The sequence below is a fragment of the Dromiciops gliroides genome, chromosome 4 (genome assembly GCF_019393635.1).
Source record: "Dromiciops gliroides isolate mDroGli1 chromosome 4, mDroGli1.pri, whole genome shotgun sequence".
Classification (NCBI taxonomy): domain Eukaryota; kingdom Metazoa; phylum Chordata; class Mammalia; order Microbiotheria; family Microbiotheriidae; genus Dromiciops; species Dromiciops gliroides.
In genome coordinates, this window is record NC_057864.1 from 16,760,041 (window position 1) to 16,779,269 (window position 19,229).

At 41.8% G+C, this 19,229-nt stretch overlaps 1 protein-coding gene across 2 annotated transcripts in view; it reads right to left on the bottom strand.

Moving 5' to 3' along the window:
• PATJ (PATJ crumbs cell polarity complex component) overlaps window positions 1-19,229 on the bottom strand; it is a 320,690-nt gene that overhangs the window by 160,390 nt on the left and 141,071 nt on the right. For both annotated transcript variants that reach the window (XM_044002310.1, XM_044002309.1), the window contains 5 exons: window positions 16,538-16,609; window positions 10,658-10,835; window positions 8,884-8,994; window positions 6,509-6,586; window positions 158-260 (listed from right to left, as the gene is read on the bottom strand). In XM_044002310.1, the coding sequence (XP_043858245.1) occupies window positions 158-260; window positions 6,509-6,586; window positions 8,884-8,994; window positions 10,658-10,835; window positions 16,538-16,609 (542 nt within the window). The remainder of the gene's footprint in view (window positions 1-157; window positions 261-6,508; window positions 6,587-8,883; window positions 8,995-10,657; window positions 10,836-16,537; window positions 16,610-19,229) is intronic.

A 19,229-nucleotide genomic window follows, 5' to 3' on the forward strand; every position in this document is an offset into this window, starting at 1 on the left:
GCTCAAGAAAAGTATGTTAAAGAGATTCTGGGCAATAAAAGTTACTTTTGATTAAATGGTCAAAAATTCATATGATCCTTCATTAATACCGAAAGGTTCTCTTGTAAATTAGGACAGAAATGCCATGGTCCTCCTGGAGAATCAGAAAACTACTCACCCTCAGTAAATTCAGTCTTGTCCTCGTCGTTGGCATCAGTGTCTTCTGGAGGAGCCCTGTAAGGAGGTGGCAGTTTCATTGGAGGGGGGACACCTCCCCTTCTCTGCAGGTTGTAAGAAGGAAAGAAGAGTTAATTGTTGGCTCTCTATTCTTCATTGCAAATGACAAGGCGGACGACAATAGACATTACTAAGAGTGCTGGTAAAAACAAAATGCCAAAACACGATCTCCCTGATCTTGGGATTGGTGAGCAGGTTGGTCAATGTCAACTATTCCCTTATGGCTGTATTGGTTAAGAAAGGAGATGCTGTGACTTCTTGGGGTCAGGATTGGAACCAGAAATTAAAAACCACTAGAGACCACCCTGTGCCTCAACGATTTAACCTAAAGATCCTATTACTTCCCCAAAGAGGAATGAAATGATCCACATGCCACTTTAAGACTTAATACAATAATAAATGACACCAGGTATTAACCAAAAACCCACCAAAATTCAAATCAAAGATACTTACATATTGAAAATGCATCTCAAATGAAATAAATCAAAATCGCTGCCAGAAATTAGCCTTTTCTTTATGAAAGTAATAGAGTTTCTTTTTTGAAGGTTGCCACAGCCCAAAAGAGACTGGAAATTAAAGCCATCTGAACTCCAGGTATGGAACTGACCCATAGCTTGACTTTTGTTTATCCTTCCAAATATCACCAAGGTTAGGAATTTGCCCTTAGTATGAGGATTTTTGAACATCTCACGCATGCCCTGGCTCTGCTGGAAAGCCATTTTATCGTGTATAAAACACTCAAGATTGAAATAAATTCAATGAAAAGAAAACAAAACTTATGGCAAAATTACCTTATGCACGTACACACATTTCTTTTGATTTCGAGAGAAAAAAAACATGTTAAGTGTCTAGGAGAGGATGAGGCAGAGACTGAGAGCAGGGAGATTTGGGCAAACTATAAATCTCTGAGTAACTGGGTTATGGTTTGTTCAGATACAGGATTTCCCTTTTTATATTCAATTAGGTTTCAAAGAACAAAGTGGCTAATAGCAGGATGCACTTTAGTAAGCTGAGAATAACTGGTCTGTGATGATACCGAATCTGAAAGGAAGCCATTCCAGTGGCAGAGAACTGTTATTTGGAAGGCAACCATTAAATGAAATGGAAATGATACATTCACTCGATAAATATTTATTATGGGCCTACCATGAGTCGGGAATTACACTAGGTACATAGGTCACTAAAACAAAGTGAGGCAGGCCCACCCCACCCCAAGCAACGCACTTTCTACAGGGGAAGGGGCGAGGAACATGTGCACCCAGAAAAGTAAAGACAAAATACACACAAGATAAATCAGCAGTAGTTTTGGAGGAAGGATGCTGAGCTGAGCCTTAAAGGGCCCAAGAGATCACAAGAGGCGGAGGTGGGAAGGAAGAACACCTAATTCCAAGGAATGAATAGATGCAAAGTAATGAGCACAGAAACAAAACAGTTTGTACAACAAAATTTTAAAGATAAACTCCTCCGAAAGATTTAGGAAATCTGCTTAACACAATCATCAAGCACAAGTCTGAAGGACTCACAACAGAATTCTCCTCCTTACCTCCAGTGGAAAAATTGAAGTCTATGGGGTGCGGAGGGGGAGGAAAGTTTAACCCTGGAAAGACGGCATGAAGCCAGATTGGGAAAGGCAATAGGGAGCTAGTGAGAAACCATCCTCAGCAAGAGAATGAAATGATCAGTTACGGCTTTAGAAATAGCCACGGGATGTCTGGGAGAGTAGGAAGGCAGCACCATCATTCTGAAGGCAATTGCAATAGTCCACGTGAGAAGCAATGAGGGCTTTTTTTTTGGATGACTTGGGATTATATTTTTGGCAGGAGAGGAAAGCTCTAAACTTCTTCTTCTTCTCCTTCTTCCTCTATCTCCTTTTCTTTCTTCTTCTTCTTCTTCTTCTTCTTCTTCTTCTTCTTCTCCTTCTCCTTCTCCTTCTCCTTCTCCTTCTCCTTCTCCTTCTCCTTCTCCTTCTTCTTCTTCTTCTTCTCCCTCTTCCTCCTCTTCTTCCTTCTTCTTCTTCCTCCTCCACCTCCTCTTATTATTATTTACTATAGAAAGTTCCTTCTAACAGTTGTCTGATCTCTTCTATACTTCACAGCCTTGGAAAGAGTTGCCTGGAATACTATGAATGAATGAATGGATGATAAAGCACATATTAATTGCTTACTATGCCTCAGGCACTATTATAGGTATGCCATCTCTCCATGACATTGTGCTGCCTTGTTACATTTGATGAATTCAATTGAAACATTCAGATTCATCAGGCTACAGTCAGATGTGTTTACCTTGGAATACATGACTTGCATCGATGTGCAGAAACAGTAGGCTATCAGAATACTGGTATGCTGACTGGAATAGGGACTACAAATTGCAGAGCCCTGTATAAGACTGAATCTCGCTAATGGAGCCCTGGGTCCTTGGTCCAAATGACAAGCAGTCAGGAATCGTGCATAATGTAGTAGCCTCACTGCTCCCAGTGTCCTCACAGAAGAGAATTTAAGCCTTGATCTCTGCAGAAATCCCAAAGGAGAATCCACTTGTGCAGCACTGGATTCTCAGAGTGTCTGCCCCGTTTTCACTTGGATTAGGGGCATGATGAGTAGGTGCAATGTAAAGATGTTTGAATGACCACCAGCAGCTTAGTAGAGAGACCCATTTTTCTCAGGAAGCTAACAAAGAAGACCAACAACATAGCCATGGTTCTCAATGATGGAATGAGAGCCTGCAAAAAAGGAAGGAGGGATGCATGGTGGGGAAGATCACACAAAACAAGAGAGAAAGAAATGAAGGTGAATGAGAGGAAGAAAGATGAAGGAAAGATAGATGAACACAATGAAGAGAAAGAAGGAGAAAGAGAGAGAAGGACAGAAGGAGGGAGAGAGGCAAGATGTCGAAGAAGAAAGAAGAGAAAGAGGAAGGAGGAAGGATGGAAGAGAAGAGCTGTCGCAGGAGCTAGAAACAACTTCAGACACCATGCAGTCCAACCACTTAATTAGTAAACTGGGGTCAAGAAAGATTGTGGTTTGCAGGAAGAAATGGGAAGAGGATAAGAAGGACAGGAGAAAAGAGAGAAAAGGGAAAAAGGAAGAAAGGGAATGACAAACTATTTGTTAAATTCTTTCTATGCCAGGAACTGTGCTAAGAATTGAGAATGAAAAGCAAGACCTTACCTGCCCTCAAGGAGCCTACATTCTAATAGAAGGAAATGATATATAAAGAGAAACAGGGAAGGGCGGGGGGGGGGGGGCGAGGAAGGTGGCATAGTGGATAAAGCACTGGCCCTGGATTTAGGAGGACCTGAGTTCAAATTTGGCCTCAGGCTAACTGTGTGATCCTGAGCAAGTCACTTAACCCTCATTGCCCTGCAAAGAGAGAGAGAGAGAAAGGAAGAGGAGAAAGAGAGAGAGAAACTGGAGGTAGAACATGAAACATGGAAGGGAGAGAACACTTGCAAAGGGGCAAGGTTTTCAGACTGGGGGGAGGTGGTACATTGGGTGAATCATGGGCAGGGGATGGTGAAAGCTTAGCCATAAAAGCCTAGAATTCCAGAGAACAAAGTCTGTGTTTGGGAGCAGGAGAAGGTCGGCCAGAATGTGGCTGTGGGAGAGACTGGTAGAAAGAGGGGCTCTTGGGGCAGCTGTGGATAAAGCGCTAGCCCTGGATACAGGAGGACCCGAGTTCAAATCCCGCCTCAGACAATTGACACTTACTAGCTGTGTGACCTTGGGCAAGTCACTTAACCCTCATTGCCCCTCCCCCACCCCTGAAAAAAAGAAAGAGGAACTCTCAGCTCCAGGGTCAGCACTGTATTCACCACACTCCCTACACTCTCCTCACAAGTTCTGCAAGATGAGGGACAATGTCTTATTTGTATCCAAACAAATTCTTAAAAATTATTTTGCAAGGCCAGGATCACAGAATAAATGAAGCAGTGTCGTACAGTAAAGGTTCATTGGCTCTTGAATCAACAGGTCTGGGTTCAAATTGTACCTCTGACACCTTAATACCTGGGTGACCTCGACCAACTCATTTAAGCTACCTAAGCCTCAGTCAACATACCTGGAAAAATCTGTTCTTCAGGACCCCCCCCCCCCAACATACACATGCACATGAAGACCATGAGAATGCCAATAGCTGAAAAGTTCTGATTTTTGATTAACAGGTAATTAATCACACTGAAGTTTCCTCTAAGTGGAAACACCTTTGCTTTCAAAGTCTATTAAAAAAGGGGGCTATTACTCTTGAGTGACATTTTTAAGACACACTTAGAATTACTGCAAGGGTCACTGGGGAATATTCAGACCAGCCATCTCCTCCTTCCAGCATCTTCCTCTGAAGACTCTCTTCCCCCCAAAGCTGAGTCCATCCAATACTCCTGAGACTGGCAATGCATCTTCTCTGTTGAAGCGCCAGTACATTCATCCAACTTTCCAACTTAGAGCACTAACTAGGAAGAGCTACTTTTTTTATGAGCTTGGAGAGGCATTAGACCGTTGACCCTGCCAAGCCATGAAATACAGCTGGTTCCACAGAGATTAAGAAATGCACTGATCAAATGGACACTCTACAGGAAGTCATTCAAAAGTTATGAAAAATTAATAACAAAAGAAAAAACCTGGACTCCCAGGACACAACTTTTCCATTGTTATTACTGGAGGGATGAGGGCGTGAGAAAGTCCTAATAGCATTGATGCTTTACACTTAGTCATCTTAGAGAGCTAATAAATATCAAGTTTGCCTCTAATAGATGCCTACTTATCGGAAGGGATGGACACACCCGAGGCCATGACCATTTGTAACATTCCATCCCCAGCAGCCTCTTAAGTTGGCAAAACCACAACCCCTAGTGTCTTCTCTTCTGATTGGTCAGTCACAGAACCTCCATAAGAGAAAGAAATTATGTCATACCCAAAATGTCAATAAGTTGTGCCTTCCCTTTGAGTGAGAAATATCATTTCTAAACTGAAAATAGATCAAAGAAAGAGGGAATAGACCCATATGTGTAAAAATGTTTAGAGTACCTCTTGTAGAATCAAAGATCAGGAAACTAACAGGGTGCCCACCAAGTGGTGAATGATTCTTTGAATACATTATGGGTGGGTGGGTGGGTGTCTGTGTGCACTTTAAATGGAAGCTTGTTATCAGTGATGTTAAGATCTTTCTTGTATAGTTTTTTTTTTTAGGAGTAATGAGGGTTAAGTGACTTGCGCAGGGTCACACAGCTAGTAATCTTGTATAGTTCTTTGAAATATTCCTGTCACCTCTTCTTAAATTTTTTCTACTTTTGTTAAGCAGTGGAGGGAGCACTGGCCCTGAAGTTGGGAGGACCCGAGTTCAAATCTCATCTCAGATGCTTACTAGCTGTGTGACCCTGGGCAAGTCACTTGACTCCAATTATCTTAAACATCCAGGGCCATTTCCAGTTATCCTGATATATATCTTGCCACTGGACCCAGATGACTCCAGAGGAGAGAGAGCGTAGACAGACAAATAAATTTGGAGCAAGAATGCTTTCTACACTTACACCGAGATGGAGATACAAACACCAGTGAGTAAGTTTGTTCCTTGACCTTACATTCACATGGGGGAGACAACCCATGAAAAGCAGATCAAAAGAATAATGACTCAACATGGATAGTTGTCATGTGGCTCACTTCTTCCCCTAAGAGCTTTACACTGGTCACTCCCAGTGCAAACTTAGTATAAAGACCCCAGGCTCTTTACTTCTTTCCCCACAGAACAGGTCAACAATAAGGGTCATTCCCTGCCCCACCCCCTCTCAAATGAATCTTGTTTTGTCTCCAGGTACAATAACCATTAGTATGAGTGTGGCAGGGCTGATATCTCTGTCTTCTGAGACCTACTATGGTACTGGACAGAGAATAGTTACTCCATACATAGTTACTATCCATCCCGTTTCAGAAGATCAAGAGTAAGGGTAGGGGGCAGTCTATAAAGTTGTCAAGGAAATTTGAGTCTTTACGTCATGTCACAGTTCATTTTATGTTCCAAATCCCATCAATTTCAACTGAAATCTGTTTCTTCATACACTTATATTAGCAGTTTTTATTAAAAACAAGTTTTTCAGGGCAGCTAGATGGCGCAGTGGATAGAGCGCTGGCCCTGGAGTCAGTAGTACCTGAGTTCAAATCCGGCCTCAGACACTTAATACTTACTAGCTGTGTGACCCTGGGCAAGTCACCTAACCCCAATTGCCTCATCAAAAAAAAAAAATAGTAAGGGTAGGAAAGAAAAAAATAATGGCATTTCATTAAGACACAAAGTGAACAATCACCTTTTCTTTCCTATCTTCTTTTTCTTGCTCCTGGGTTTTGTGAGGATGGCTGGTCTTGGAAGTCACAGGAGTAATTACCTGTCCCCCCAGACACAAGAAAAGAAAGAAAAGTCTTAAATTTCATAACAATTATTTGATACTACTCTGAGATTCATGAGTAATCCTTCTATGAAATTTATGGGAAATGTTCTCTGATGCATAAGTGAAATAACTCAATGGATTCACTTAAAAACACAACACATGAGAAGGATGATTGTTGAGGATAAATACAGCTCAGCAAATGCTTCAGCTCATTATGGACTATAATAATATTGAGCTTGCTTAGATCATTGAGAGCACTATATTTCACAGAAAGGCAAATCAGTGTGCATCTGTAGAGCCAACGTGTGGCTGGAGAGAGAGGTGGGAGGCCCAGAAGGTCAAGGATGCTACTTAGGATCTGCCCCAAATCTCATTTTGTGATAAACAGCTCCCAGGAGTATTGTCTAGGTCAGAAATCAGTTGCTAAGAAGGTAAATCAAAGGCATTTAATTTGATAGAACATTGTTAAAACATTTCTAAGAAAGATGGTACCATATGGAAATAAACCTGAGGGGGCAGCTAGGTGGCGCAGTGGATAGAGCATCGGCCCTTGATTGAGGAGGACCTGAGTTCAAATCAAGCCTCAGACACTTGACACTAGCTGTGTGACTCTGGGCAAGTCACTTAACCCCCATTGCCTTGCCAAAAATAAATAAATAAGTAAATGAACCTGAACCACAGAGGGGCATCACTAACTGGGCACTAAAAGCATGAGACAGAACTACCCAAAGTCAGGAGGAAGAGATCTCAGGAGGAGAATTGCTTTGATAGGATCCCTACTTGCAGGCATGCTGTCCCCATTTCCCAAGGTAGGCCATAAAATTTTGGAAGAGCTTTAGCCTCTAGGAAGTCCTCTCTTCTACTTTAAACTCATCCTCTCTCTCTCTCCATCTCTGCTCCTTCCAGGCATTGCTCCTAGCTCTTCCTTCTGGCCTCACAATGAACAAGCAAGTATCTTTTCACGTTAATATTCATAAATGGAACTAGGACAAATCATGTTGCTATTTCAACCTTGCCAACCATCTTTCTGTTCCTCAATTTCCATCTTTATAAACAGATCTTAAAGTAATTTATTCTCTTACCTCATAAGAGATTTAATAAAAAGAAAAGGTTTGAAGGTAACTCAGATGACTAACTTCTAAGGGCCTTGAGAGAAGTGCATGAGATCAGTGGAAGAAACTTGGGGTACTTATTACAGAGAAAAGAAGACTAAGGGAACATATGACAAGTACTTCAAGTACTTAAAGCCTGTCATGTGAAAGCAGATTACTTAACTCCAGAGGAAGAAATAGGAACAATGGTTGAGAACTGCAAAAAGGGTAAATTGAGGATGGATGTAAAGAAAAACATCCTAACAATAGAGATGTCCCAAATCTGAAAGGGCTGCATGGGGTACAAAGATGTCACTAGACATCATTCATGGACAGGAAGGAAAAAAGGAAACAACTATTTATAGCTCTTGTTAAGTGGAAGTTACTATGCTAAGCAGCAGAATGACCAATGGTTCTTTATCAAGTGGAATGGATTCCTGGACCCATGTGGGTTAGACATATGAACTCTTAGGCCATTCTTAACTCTAACATTCTGTAATTCTCACCCCAGGGTGGAGCCACATTATCAGCAGCAGCAGCAGATTGGAATTACATGGGATTTCAGAGGCCATCTGCAATAACCCCCTCATTATTTATAAAAGGAAACTGAGTCCTGCAGAGGGAGAATGACTGGCCTAAGGCCACAAAGCTGGAAAGAGGCAAAAGCTGACATAAAATCAAAGACCTGGAGCTCAAAGGGAACTCAGAGGTCATTTAGAGTTCAACACTCTCATTTTATAGATGAGGAAACAGATCCAGCAAGATCGAGTGATTCTCACACATGGTACCAAGTGATAAAGCCTGAATTGGAAGCAAGGTCCTCTCACTTCAGATCCAGGGCTTTTCTCACTCCAATGCACTGGGAAGTTATAGACTTTGAAAATCCCCAATCATAACCTCTCAGAATTTGGCAGATCCATCGAGCAGTCAAAGCTAAATTCCATATTAAATGAAATGTAACATCTGAAGCCATACTTCTTTCAAAATAAATCTGTTTTGGAACCACTGAATGACAAGGATGGCTCAGCTTCAGTCAGAACATTAAGCCTCCAGACCAGAGGCAGAACAGAGTTAATGTCTGCCTTCCTGAAACTGGACCCAAAGGTGTAAGGAAAAACTCCTGGTGAAGAGGGAGCTGAGAGCACAGGAAGAGGAAGTATGCCAAAAATGTTTGAAAGATGTTTAAAGTCTTGGAAAGCTTACCCTCGGCGTGGATGACAAACTCTGCACAACAAAAATAACTGGATTTCCTGCACTCTTGATGGCTTCAACAGCTTCCTGGTGTGTTGCATTTTGCAAATCAACACCTGATACCTGAAAAACACAAACAACTGACCATATTTCCATAGGCGTTTGGTAGAATGCATGGATGAAGTTCCTGAGAATGTCCCATGTAGGAGATCACGGACATGGAACATGTATAACCCACAGCAAATAAAAACAAATTTTGCCAAAGTTAAAAATGGCACAAAATCACTTTTTGAAATACTTTAAAACACACTGAAAAAGAGATATGACTTATTCGAGGAACATGGCAATTGGTTAATGAGACACCAAGGTTGTAGGGAAACATGGAGCTGGAAAGACTTTGATTAGGTCATCATCATTAACATGGTCAGCTGAAAGTGGACAACAAAAGCTGTCTGTGGACTTCTCAATGGGACACATCATGAGTAAGCACACCTCCTGTACTGAACATGTAATTTCATTAATGTAGGGAAACCCATTTGCCAAGACAGGTTGACACTTTCCCTACAACATAGAGACAGTCTCTCCATCTTGTTCCAAACTTGGATGTAAAAAACCCTATTTGATATATATACATAATTCATCTTCAATATCTCTTCAATATGTGCATATATTGAAGAGACATTGAGGATATATAATAAATGTTTTCAATGTATAGACATATTGAAAAGATCTTCAATGTACTTAATATATGCATAGATAATTAAGAAACTTCACTTTAAGACAAGTCCCTGGATTCAGAGGGGACCATAGAGATTTCACATTTAAACTGGGACCCACTCCTAGCTATGTTCTTGCAAGAATTGGGTGGATTGAGTCAGAAGACACAAAGTGAGCCACACAAAAGACATGACTGCTAATTTATTCATTAAGTATTCATTAACTTCCTCCTCTGTGACAGGCTTTGAGCTGGAGATAGAAAGATAACAAGAAAAAATGAAGAAACTGAGGGTCAAAATGTTCCCCAAACCACAGAGTAAGTGAATGGAAGAGAAGGGTCCATTGTAATACTGCTGTATCTGTAACACAGCTGGGAGTAGTCCCTTCCAACTCTGAGATCTTGGGAAATTGTCCTCTTCTAATCTAGGAAGCCCAAAGGAATGGAAAGAAGGCATCTGACAGTCAGGTTGAGTGCAGATAGAAAGATCACCTGCCTCTGGCCAAATGAAGAAAAGGTTTCTTGGAGCACATAGACAGGCAAGGGAGGATTTCCAAGAAGCAGAGGCCTGAGATGGTCACACCATGTGAAGGATGTTTGCAGCGAGGGGCCACAAGGCAGGGTATGTCCCTGAAATTGACATGGCCCACTCCCTCAAAACCCAACATATGCGATGCTCTTCGGAAAAGAAGGAAGGCACAGATTCCCAGGGGCCGATGCCTCAGTCCAGACAAACACGGGGCTCTCACTGGCATGTCGGCTTCAAATTTAGCAATTTGTGAAAGACTGTGGGAGAAGCGTGATTCCTACCATCTGTCTCATTTTGTAAAAAAGTCCTTGTAAAATCTGTTTCTTTCTTCCTTTTCTTTTCTTTGTGGTGACAAACAGCAGCCTTCTCCAACTGTGGCTGTGGTGACCCAATGAGGGTTTTGGGGAAGAAGCAGAGAAACAAAGCGCACACACTCCCTCTCCCTGCTCCCCAAAAGTATGCATAGACACCCTTCTCCCCCTCAAAAAAAACCCCTTCTAGGGCACTGAAGTCTGGATAATTCAGTGAGAAGCTATTTTTACCTCCAGGATCTTGTCTCCAGTTTTAAGAGACTTGGTCTTTCCGGCCAGGCTGTCCTCTAAGACTTGCTTAATAAAGATGCCTTTCAGCTCTTCTCCATTCTTCAGGCGTTTGATCACCGTCTGCCCACCCACGATACTGATCCCAAGGGACTCGTGGGCTTCTCGCACAATCTCCACACTGGAAAAGGAGAAACCAGCATCAGGCTTTTTATAGGTTGGGAAGAACCTCACTGAATTCCAGGAAGGCTAGGCACCTGCTGTGTGCAAAAAGTTCTTGCTTGGAACAGGGGAGAGGCAACATTTAGATCTGCCAAGTCTGAGCCCTCATGCAACTTACAGTCTAGCTATGGCATGAAAACAAAATGACAGACAATAATGAGAGTGAACATGGCTCCTTAAGCTTTGCAAAGAGCCTTATGTAAGTTGCATGATTTGTTCTTCACAGAATCACTGGGAGGGAGGTGCTGCTATTATACCCATTTTAAGGGTGAGGAAACTGAGTGATTACATAACTTCACATAGTTCATAAGCATCTGAGTCAGGATTTATCGATCTCCCAGACTCTAGCTACTACCCTTATTTCAACAGACACATACCTCTCAGGAGCAAGGAGGTGAAGAGTCCCACTGCAAACACTAATTCCATTTCTAACCCTGGTCAGACCACATCAAGAGTATTGTGAGGATTCCCCAATTGAGAAATGGTCAAAGGATATGAACAGGCAGTTTTCTGATGAAGAAACCAAAGCTATCTATTCCCATATGAAAAAATGCTCTAAATCTCTAATGATTAGAGAGATGCAAATTAAAACAACTCTGAGGTACCACCTAACACCTATCAGATTGGCTAAAATGACAAAAAAGGAAAATAATAAATGTTGGAGAAGCTGTGGAAAAATTGGAACACTAATGCATTGTTGGTGGAGCTGTCTACAGATCCAACCATTCTGGAGAGCAATTTGGAATTATGCCCAAAGAGCGATAAAGCTGTGCATACCCTTTAACCCAGCAATACCACTTTTGAGTCTTTTGCCCAAAGAGATCATGGAAAGGGGAGAGGGACCCACATGTACAAAAATATTTATAGCTGCTCTTTATGTGGTGGCAAGGAATTGGAAGTTATGGGGATGCCCATCAATTGGGGAATGGCTGGACAAGTTGTGGTATATGAATGTAATGGAATACTATTGAACTGTAAGAAACGATGAGCAGGAGGAGTTCAGAGAAACCTGGAGGGTCTTGCATAAGCTGATGATGAGTGATATGACCAGAACCAGAAGAACACTGTACACAGTATCATCAACATTGAGTGTTGATCTACTGTGATGGACTATATTCTTCTCACCAATGCAATGGTACAGAAGAGTTCCAGGGATCTCATGATAGAAGAGGATCTCCAAATCCAGGAAAAAAAAAAAAAGAACTGTGGAGTATAGATGCTGAATGAACCATACTATTTCTTTTGTCTTTGGTGCTGTTGTTTTTCTATTTTGAGGTTTTTCATCATTGCTGATTTTTCTCTTATAACATGACTAGTGCAGAAATATGTTTAATGTTATTATGTATATGTATATGTGTGTGTGTATATATATATAAACCTATATCAGATTACCTGCTGTAATGGGGAGGGGGGAGGGAGGGAGAAAAATCTGAAATTGGAAAGCTTGTATAAACAAAAGTTAAGAACTATCTTTACATGTAACCAGAAAAAATAAAATACTTTATTACAAATAAAAAAAAATTAAAAAAAAAAAGAGTATTGTGAGGGGGCAGCTATGTGGCACAGTGGATGAAGCACAGACCCTGGATTCAGGAGGATCTGAGTTCAAATCCGGCCTTAGACACTTGACACATACTAGCTATGTGATCCTGGTTAAGTGACTTAACCCTCATTGCCCCACCAGAAAAAAAAAAGCAGTAAGAGTATTGTGAGAACAATGTCAAGCAAAAGCACGGGCAGAGTAGTGTGACCCCCCACAGCTAAGCATTCCCATAACATGAAAATACTTAAGGGAACTGGACCAGATCACTTTGAGCAAGAGAAGAAAAGGTTTAAGGAGAAAACAAGAGCTGTCTTGGGGTATTTGAAGGGCTATACCAGGAAAGATGGATTAAACTCAACAAGGACAAGAAGGTTGAAAATTATTGCATAGAAAATCAACCAAGAAATGTTTATTAACCACCTATAGTCAAGATACTGACTTTAGAGACCAAAACACCTAGTTTGGGGCATCACAGTCTAGAAAGTAAACTGGGAAGCCAGTGAATGGTCAAAGAAAGGTACCCAAGATGGCGACCTGCCCCAAGCTCATGTCATGGGATTGTCAGAAGAGACTGGAGATGTTTAGCCCCAAGAGGAGAAGATGCAAATATTTAAATGATTATCACATGGAAGAGGGAGTGAACTTGCTCTGTTTGGCCCAAGAGAACGTAACCAAGAGCTCAGTTTAGACTTGTTAGGAAAACTTCCCCAAAAACCCAGAAATGCGAAGGTTTGCCTTGGGAGTTACCACAGCTAATTAAATATATGTCCATGTTAGGTTCCAGGTACTGTATACATGGGAAAAGAAAACTTTGTGCATGATCATTTGAGTTAAGTTAATGAGTACAGTGCTTTGTAAACCTAAAAGCACTAGACAAATATTAGTTGTTGTTGTTATTATTATTATTATCATGAAGGATAGGGATAAGCTAGAAGGTATCAGGAGGAGGACAAACAGGATGTGAAAAGCTTTTAGGAAATCAATCATTGAGCACTTATTAAGGGTTAACACTGGGAACAAAAGTACAAATAGAAAGAACAGTCCCTGCCCTCAAGGAGTTTATAATCTAGTGGTGGAAGACTACAAAAGGAAGCTGAAAGTACCGTCTTCTACTCATTCATTTCCCAGCAGCCACACTGAGATTTTCCACTTCTCTCTCATACCCCTGGCCTGGATCCCTGTATCTTCCTTTTGTAGTCTTCCACCACTAGATTATAAGCTCCTTGAAGGCTTGAAACCCTGGCAAAGTTTTGGGGTCACCCAGAGAGGTCTCTTGAGGGCATCAACTGTCCTATGATGCGCCAAGTATGCGACATTCTGATCACTCTTGACTGACCTCTATAATCAGGGCACTGCCTTGCTGACCAATTCCTTTTCTCATTTTTTCCCCTCTGTCATCAACATGTCCAGTCATGGAATGGGAAGGGGAGGCATTAAAGGCTTGGGGAAAGATTACTGCACTGAGAGTCAGAAGACATGAGTTCAAATCCAGTCTCTGATACTTAATACCAATACAGTCTTGGGAAAGTTGCTTCATAATTTTTTTATCTACATAGTGAGGTCAGACCATGTGACCTTTGAGGACCCATGAAGGTCACAATGTAGGATCCAAGTTACCTGTGTAAGCTTGAGATGACAACCTCTCTAGACCTAAGCTGCCTCTTCTCTACACCAACAACAACTACAAGCATTTACATAGGGCTTTACAAAATATCTCATATGATGCTCACAACACCCCTGAGGGGTAGGTGCTATTATTATTCTTATGTTACAGATGAGGAAAATGAGGCAAACAGGTTAAGTGACTTTCCCAGGGTCACCCAGCTAGGCAAGATTTGAACTCAGGTCTTCCTGACTCCAGGTCCAGTGCTCTACCCACTGTTCCAGGCAGCAGAGGTCCCTTTCCAGCTCTAGTGCTATGGTCTACGATCTGACCTGAGACCTGGACTCAGTCACTTATCTAAGATGGACTGAAGCTTCCTCACCTATGAAATGGAGGGCTTAGGGTCTATACTCACCATCTATATCCTAGCTACAGCAATAATCTGTTACTGTGGCTACACCCATGCCTGAGGCAAACTTCAGCCCAAATATCATGGAGTAAAAGGACTTAATCTGGCCAAAAATAATAAAAGTTTGTTGACTTCCATCCCGTGGCCCTTGTGTCCAAGGGGTGATGAGCTTGCCAATGTTTGCTGGGTTGGTCTTCCGGGTTCAGCCTTCGAGGCCCTCATTAACCCACACTTAAAGCCCTACCAGCTTGGCAGGACCCAGGAGAGTTCACAAGAGAAAGGACCAACAGCCAGAAAGGACCTCAGATGCTGGTTCATCCAACACACCCATTTAACATGTTAGGGGCATACAGTGATATGCCCAAAATGACAGGGAGATGTAAATGTCAGAGGCAGAATTTGAACCCGGGTTGTCTAACAGCAAAGCCAATGTTTTGGTGGTAATTGTTTTTCCCCCACTACCTCAAGTTTATGCTTCATTGGCAAGGCCCTCAAGAAAATGGAAGATGGCCCTGCAGGAGGTGGGAGATGGGAACCTAACCATATACATAAAACATGAGCTCAGGACAGGCTGGGCTGTGGCTCACAGCCGGGGTCTTCCTCAAGAGTCAGCTAAAGAGTCACCTCTTTTAGGACGTCCCTCCCCTGGGGTCTCCTTCTCCCCCTGTCCAGATCATGCCTGCAGATCAAGGCCCCTTCCTTCCCAGTAGGATGGACACTTTCAGGGTGGCCAGCATTTCACTACTTTTTTGCTATTCTTGGGACCTGGCCAAGGAAGCTCACACATAGTAGGCCCTTTCCACATGACTACTGACTTGGATTACCTTCATGGTGAGTGGATCGCATACATTTTCCTCAGTACTCAAAGTGATCTTGTTTTTGTAATTTGGGAAACAATGCTTCCTCACCCCAATTATTTCTCCATTCACTCCCTCAATTACTCTGTACATGTTCTAAAAGGAATTGATCTGTGTACTTGTTGTACCCTGGTCCAATGGAATGAAATCCTCAAGAGCAGAGATTACCTTCTATTCCCAGGTCCCTGAGCTGGCATTGCCTTGAATATACTCATATGGACATCAGAATGATGAGTATGGAGTGTAAGCTTCTTGAAGGCAGGTACTGTTTTCTGCTTCTAATCTTTTCAGCTGCTGGTGCCTTCTCATCCAAGGTTATTTCCCCCTATGCTTTGCTCATGTGTTCTTTATGTGTGTACATGCATGTACAGATTTATGTAGACATGTATGTGTTTATACACATTCAATATGAACATGATACCTAGCACTACATATGGTGAGCTCCTTGGGAGCAGAAATGGTTTTCTTTTTGTCTTTATATTAATAGAACTCATCTTCCTGAATTCAAATCTGACCTAAAACACTTACTGGCTGTAAGACCCTGGGCAAGTCACTTAACCATGTGTCCCTCATTTGCCTCATCTGTCAAATAAGCTGGAGAAGGAAATGGCACAATCACCCTGGTCTCTCTGCCAAGAAAACCCCAAATGGGGTCACACAGAGTCGAATATGCCTGAAAAATAACTCAACAACAAAAATCTCTAGAATCTAGTACATAGCCTGACACAGGAACTGCCTTGTGATTTCATTAGATTTGGGTGTTTCCAGAGGAGACAAGTATCCTTCCCCATACAGGTCAGCACCTTCTCTGTAATGAAGTCTTTTTATTAATTAATTAAAAATTTTTTTTATTTTTAGTTCCAAACTCTCTCCCGCCATCTAACCCCTCCCCTACCTATGGAGTGTAACTGAGTCTTAGAGAGTGGTGTGGAACCCGGGAGAAGTGACTTGCCCAGAGTCACACCATCTCTTTGCGTCAGAGGTGAGTTGAACTCAGTTTCTCCTGACTCCAGGTCTGGCTCTATCCACTGAGCAACATTTCCTCTGGTACATAGGAGCCATCTGATAAATCCTTGTTGATGGACTTATAAATACTTGTGGAATGGAATATAACAGCCTTCATATAAGTCTATTCCTGAGTCTTCAATAAAAAATTCATAAGCTCACTAACATCAAGTAAATGAAATCACTGGTCACAGCAACAACAACAAAGTATATGAAGTATATGAAGTAAAAGAAATCAGCATACATTCGAGGTGGACCCCAGTGACTGAAGTTGGGGGTCTCTTCTCCTTCTCCTTCTTCTCTCTCCGGCAAATCACTGGGGAAGAAATCCAAAGCACCTGTAAGTCACACCCTCATGGGACAAGAGAACTCATTTCATAACTTGCCAATTTAATTTATTACATTACCATCGAACAGGAAACCCAGATCCAAACAAAACGGGAAACAGAAGTACAGGAAGCAAGCTACACTGAATGGCCCAGAGCAAAAAGGGACTTATTTTTTCTGTGTTATAGGAGCAAGGATCTTACTAGGCTTTAGAACATTAAGCTGAATCTAATAAAATGAAATTCAAAAGGGATAAATGTAAAGTCTTGCATTTGGATGCCAAAAAAATAAATAAATAAACTTCAAAAATATAAGACTGCGGCAACATGGGTATGTGATGATTAAAAATATATGAGAGAACACCCCCCCCAAATATGAGAGGCATAGTTTCTGGGTAATTTAATCATTTTATTAATAGGTAGGTGGTTATTAATAAAAGAAGGTCCATTGGCCATCTCTCTCAGACCAAAGACCTTTCATGGCTGTGCAGTCAGAGTTTATATACCCTTTCAACTATAGGAGGTGCATCACACAGCAATCAAATCTAATTGGTTACCATCATTCACATCTATTTGGAGGTGGGTTATATTAAAATGAACTCTAGGAATGATGTCAAAGAAAGAATGTAAGACCCCTCACCCAAAATACTTTCCATCTAGGTGTGGCTGTAGAGGCCAAAGTTCTTCAACTTATCCAAACAAAACAATCTGTCTCCACTTTTTTGTAAGCTTGGGTTGTGCTTGACCCTGATGAAGAAATTTGATGGAATCTCTCACGGAGAGCTTGTCTTTTTTTTGGGGGGGGGGAGGGGTGAGAGGAGAGAAGGACTAAGAAGGAGAGATCACTGGGTTCCCCCAAGATATCGATTATAAATAATTATTTCTCACAGGTAGATAACAATTATTGGGAAAGTGATCTGAGGGTTTTAGTAGAATGCAAGCTTAATGAGTCAACAATATAATGAGGCAGGGAAAAAAAAGGCTGATTTGATTTGGGGCTGCATTAAGAAAGGCAAAATTTCTAGGAGAGGAAGAATCAGTCTCACTGTACTCTGCCCTGATCATTTCACATTGGAAGGACTGGGTTTTCTTCTGGACACCATGGTTTAAGGATATTGATAAGCTAGAGTGTCCAGGAGGACAACCAGGTGAGGGAAGGGCAAGGACTACATGACACATGAGGTTTGTTTGAAGCATCTGCACACATTCAGCCTGAAAAAGAGCAGAAGTAGGGAAAAGATAGTTGCTTTCATTATTTGAAGAAACTGTCATATGGAGAAGGAAATAGACTCGGTCTTCTAAGCCCCAAAGGGATGAACAGGAGCAATGGGGAGAAACTTGAAAGGAGACACATTTAAGTTTAAAACGACCTTCCTGCAAGAGCTATCTAACATGGCGATATGCCATTTCTAGAGATGGTGGATTCCACCTCTTGGAGGTTTTCGGGCAGAGGCTGGATTCCCATTGGTCAGAAATGTTACATGGGCTGGTACTGGCTAGGCACTGAGACCCCAGGCCAAATCTTAGATTTTCTGATGCTCTTTCCAAGCCTGAAGATGCCCATGAACAATGTCACCTTCCATACCAATCATCTCAAGCCATACGATCCCCCCAATCAAAGTAGCTTAAATGATACTGCTTCTCGGTTCTTGGTCAGGAGATGAATTTATTAGCTGAGCAAAACAGATAAGCTGAGTGTACCACAAAGCAAGGTAGGAGACTGAAGATCATCCTTTGAAAGTGAATTTTGGGGCAGCTAGGTGGCACAGTGGATAGAGCACTGGCCCTGGATTCAGGAGGACCTGAGTTCAAATCCGGCCTCAGACAGTTAACACTTACTACCTGTGTGACCCTGGGCAAGTCACTTAACCCCAATTGCCTCACCAAAAAAAAAAAAAAAGAAACCCACAAAACAAAAGTGAATTTTGCAGAATTAGAATGACCAAGTTTGGTAACAGAGGAGAGAAATGAGAAGGAAGCTCCCACATTCCTCACAGAGGTGCGGGACCATGGGGGTAGAACATATCCTGTCAGGACAGCTAGGTGGCACAGGGGATAAAGCACTGGCCCTGGATTCAGGAGGACCTAAGTTCAAATCTGGCCTTAGATACTTGACACTTACTAGCCATGTGACCCTGGGCAAGTCACTTAACTCTCATTGCCCCACAAAACAAAACAAAACAAAACAACAACAACAAAAATCCCATATCCTGCCAAACTTGTCCAACATGGCTTTAGATTTGGATTTGGCTAAACTGTTTTTCCCTCTTTTTCATTTTTCAGGGAGGAGGACAAAAAAGAGATGCATTGGAGAATGTCAGTGTTATAGAAATAAAACTTGCCAATAAGGTGTTGGGGTGTTGTTTTTTTTTTAATATGACAGATATTCTTAGAAACCATATCTTGCTTTCTTTTGTCTTAGAATGTTTTAAGACACTCTCCTGACCAATTATGAGAAGGAACCTTTTCAAACCTCACATGCTCAATTGCAGTCCTCTAGGTCCTCTGGGATGGCTTTTCAAATTTCTCTGATCTATGCTCATCTAATTCTCCTGGGACAGCTCTCCCACATTTTGACACTTAAAACTCTAAGGCTTAGAACTGGAAGGA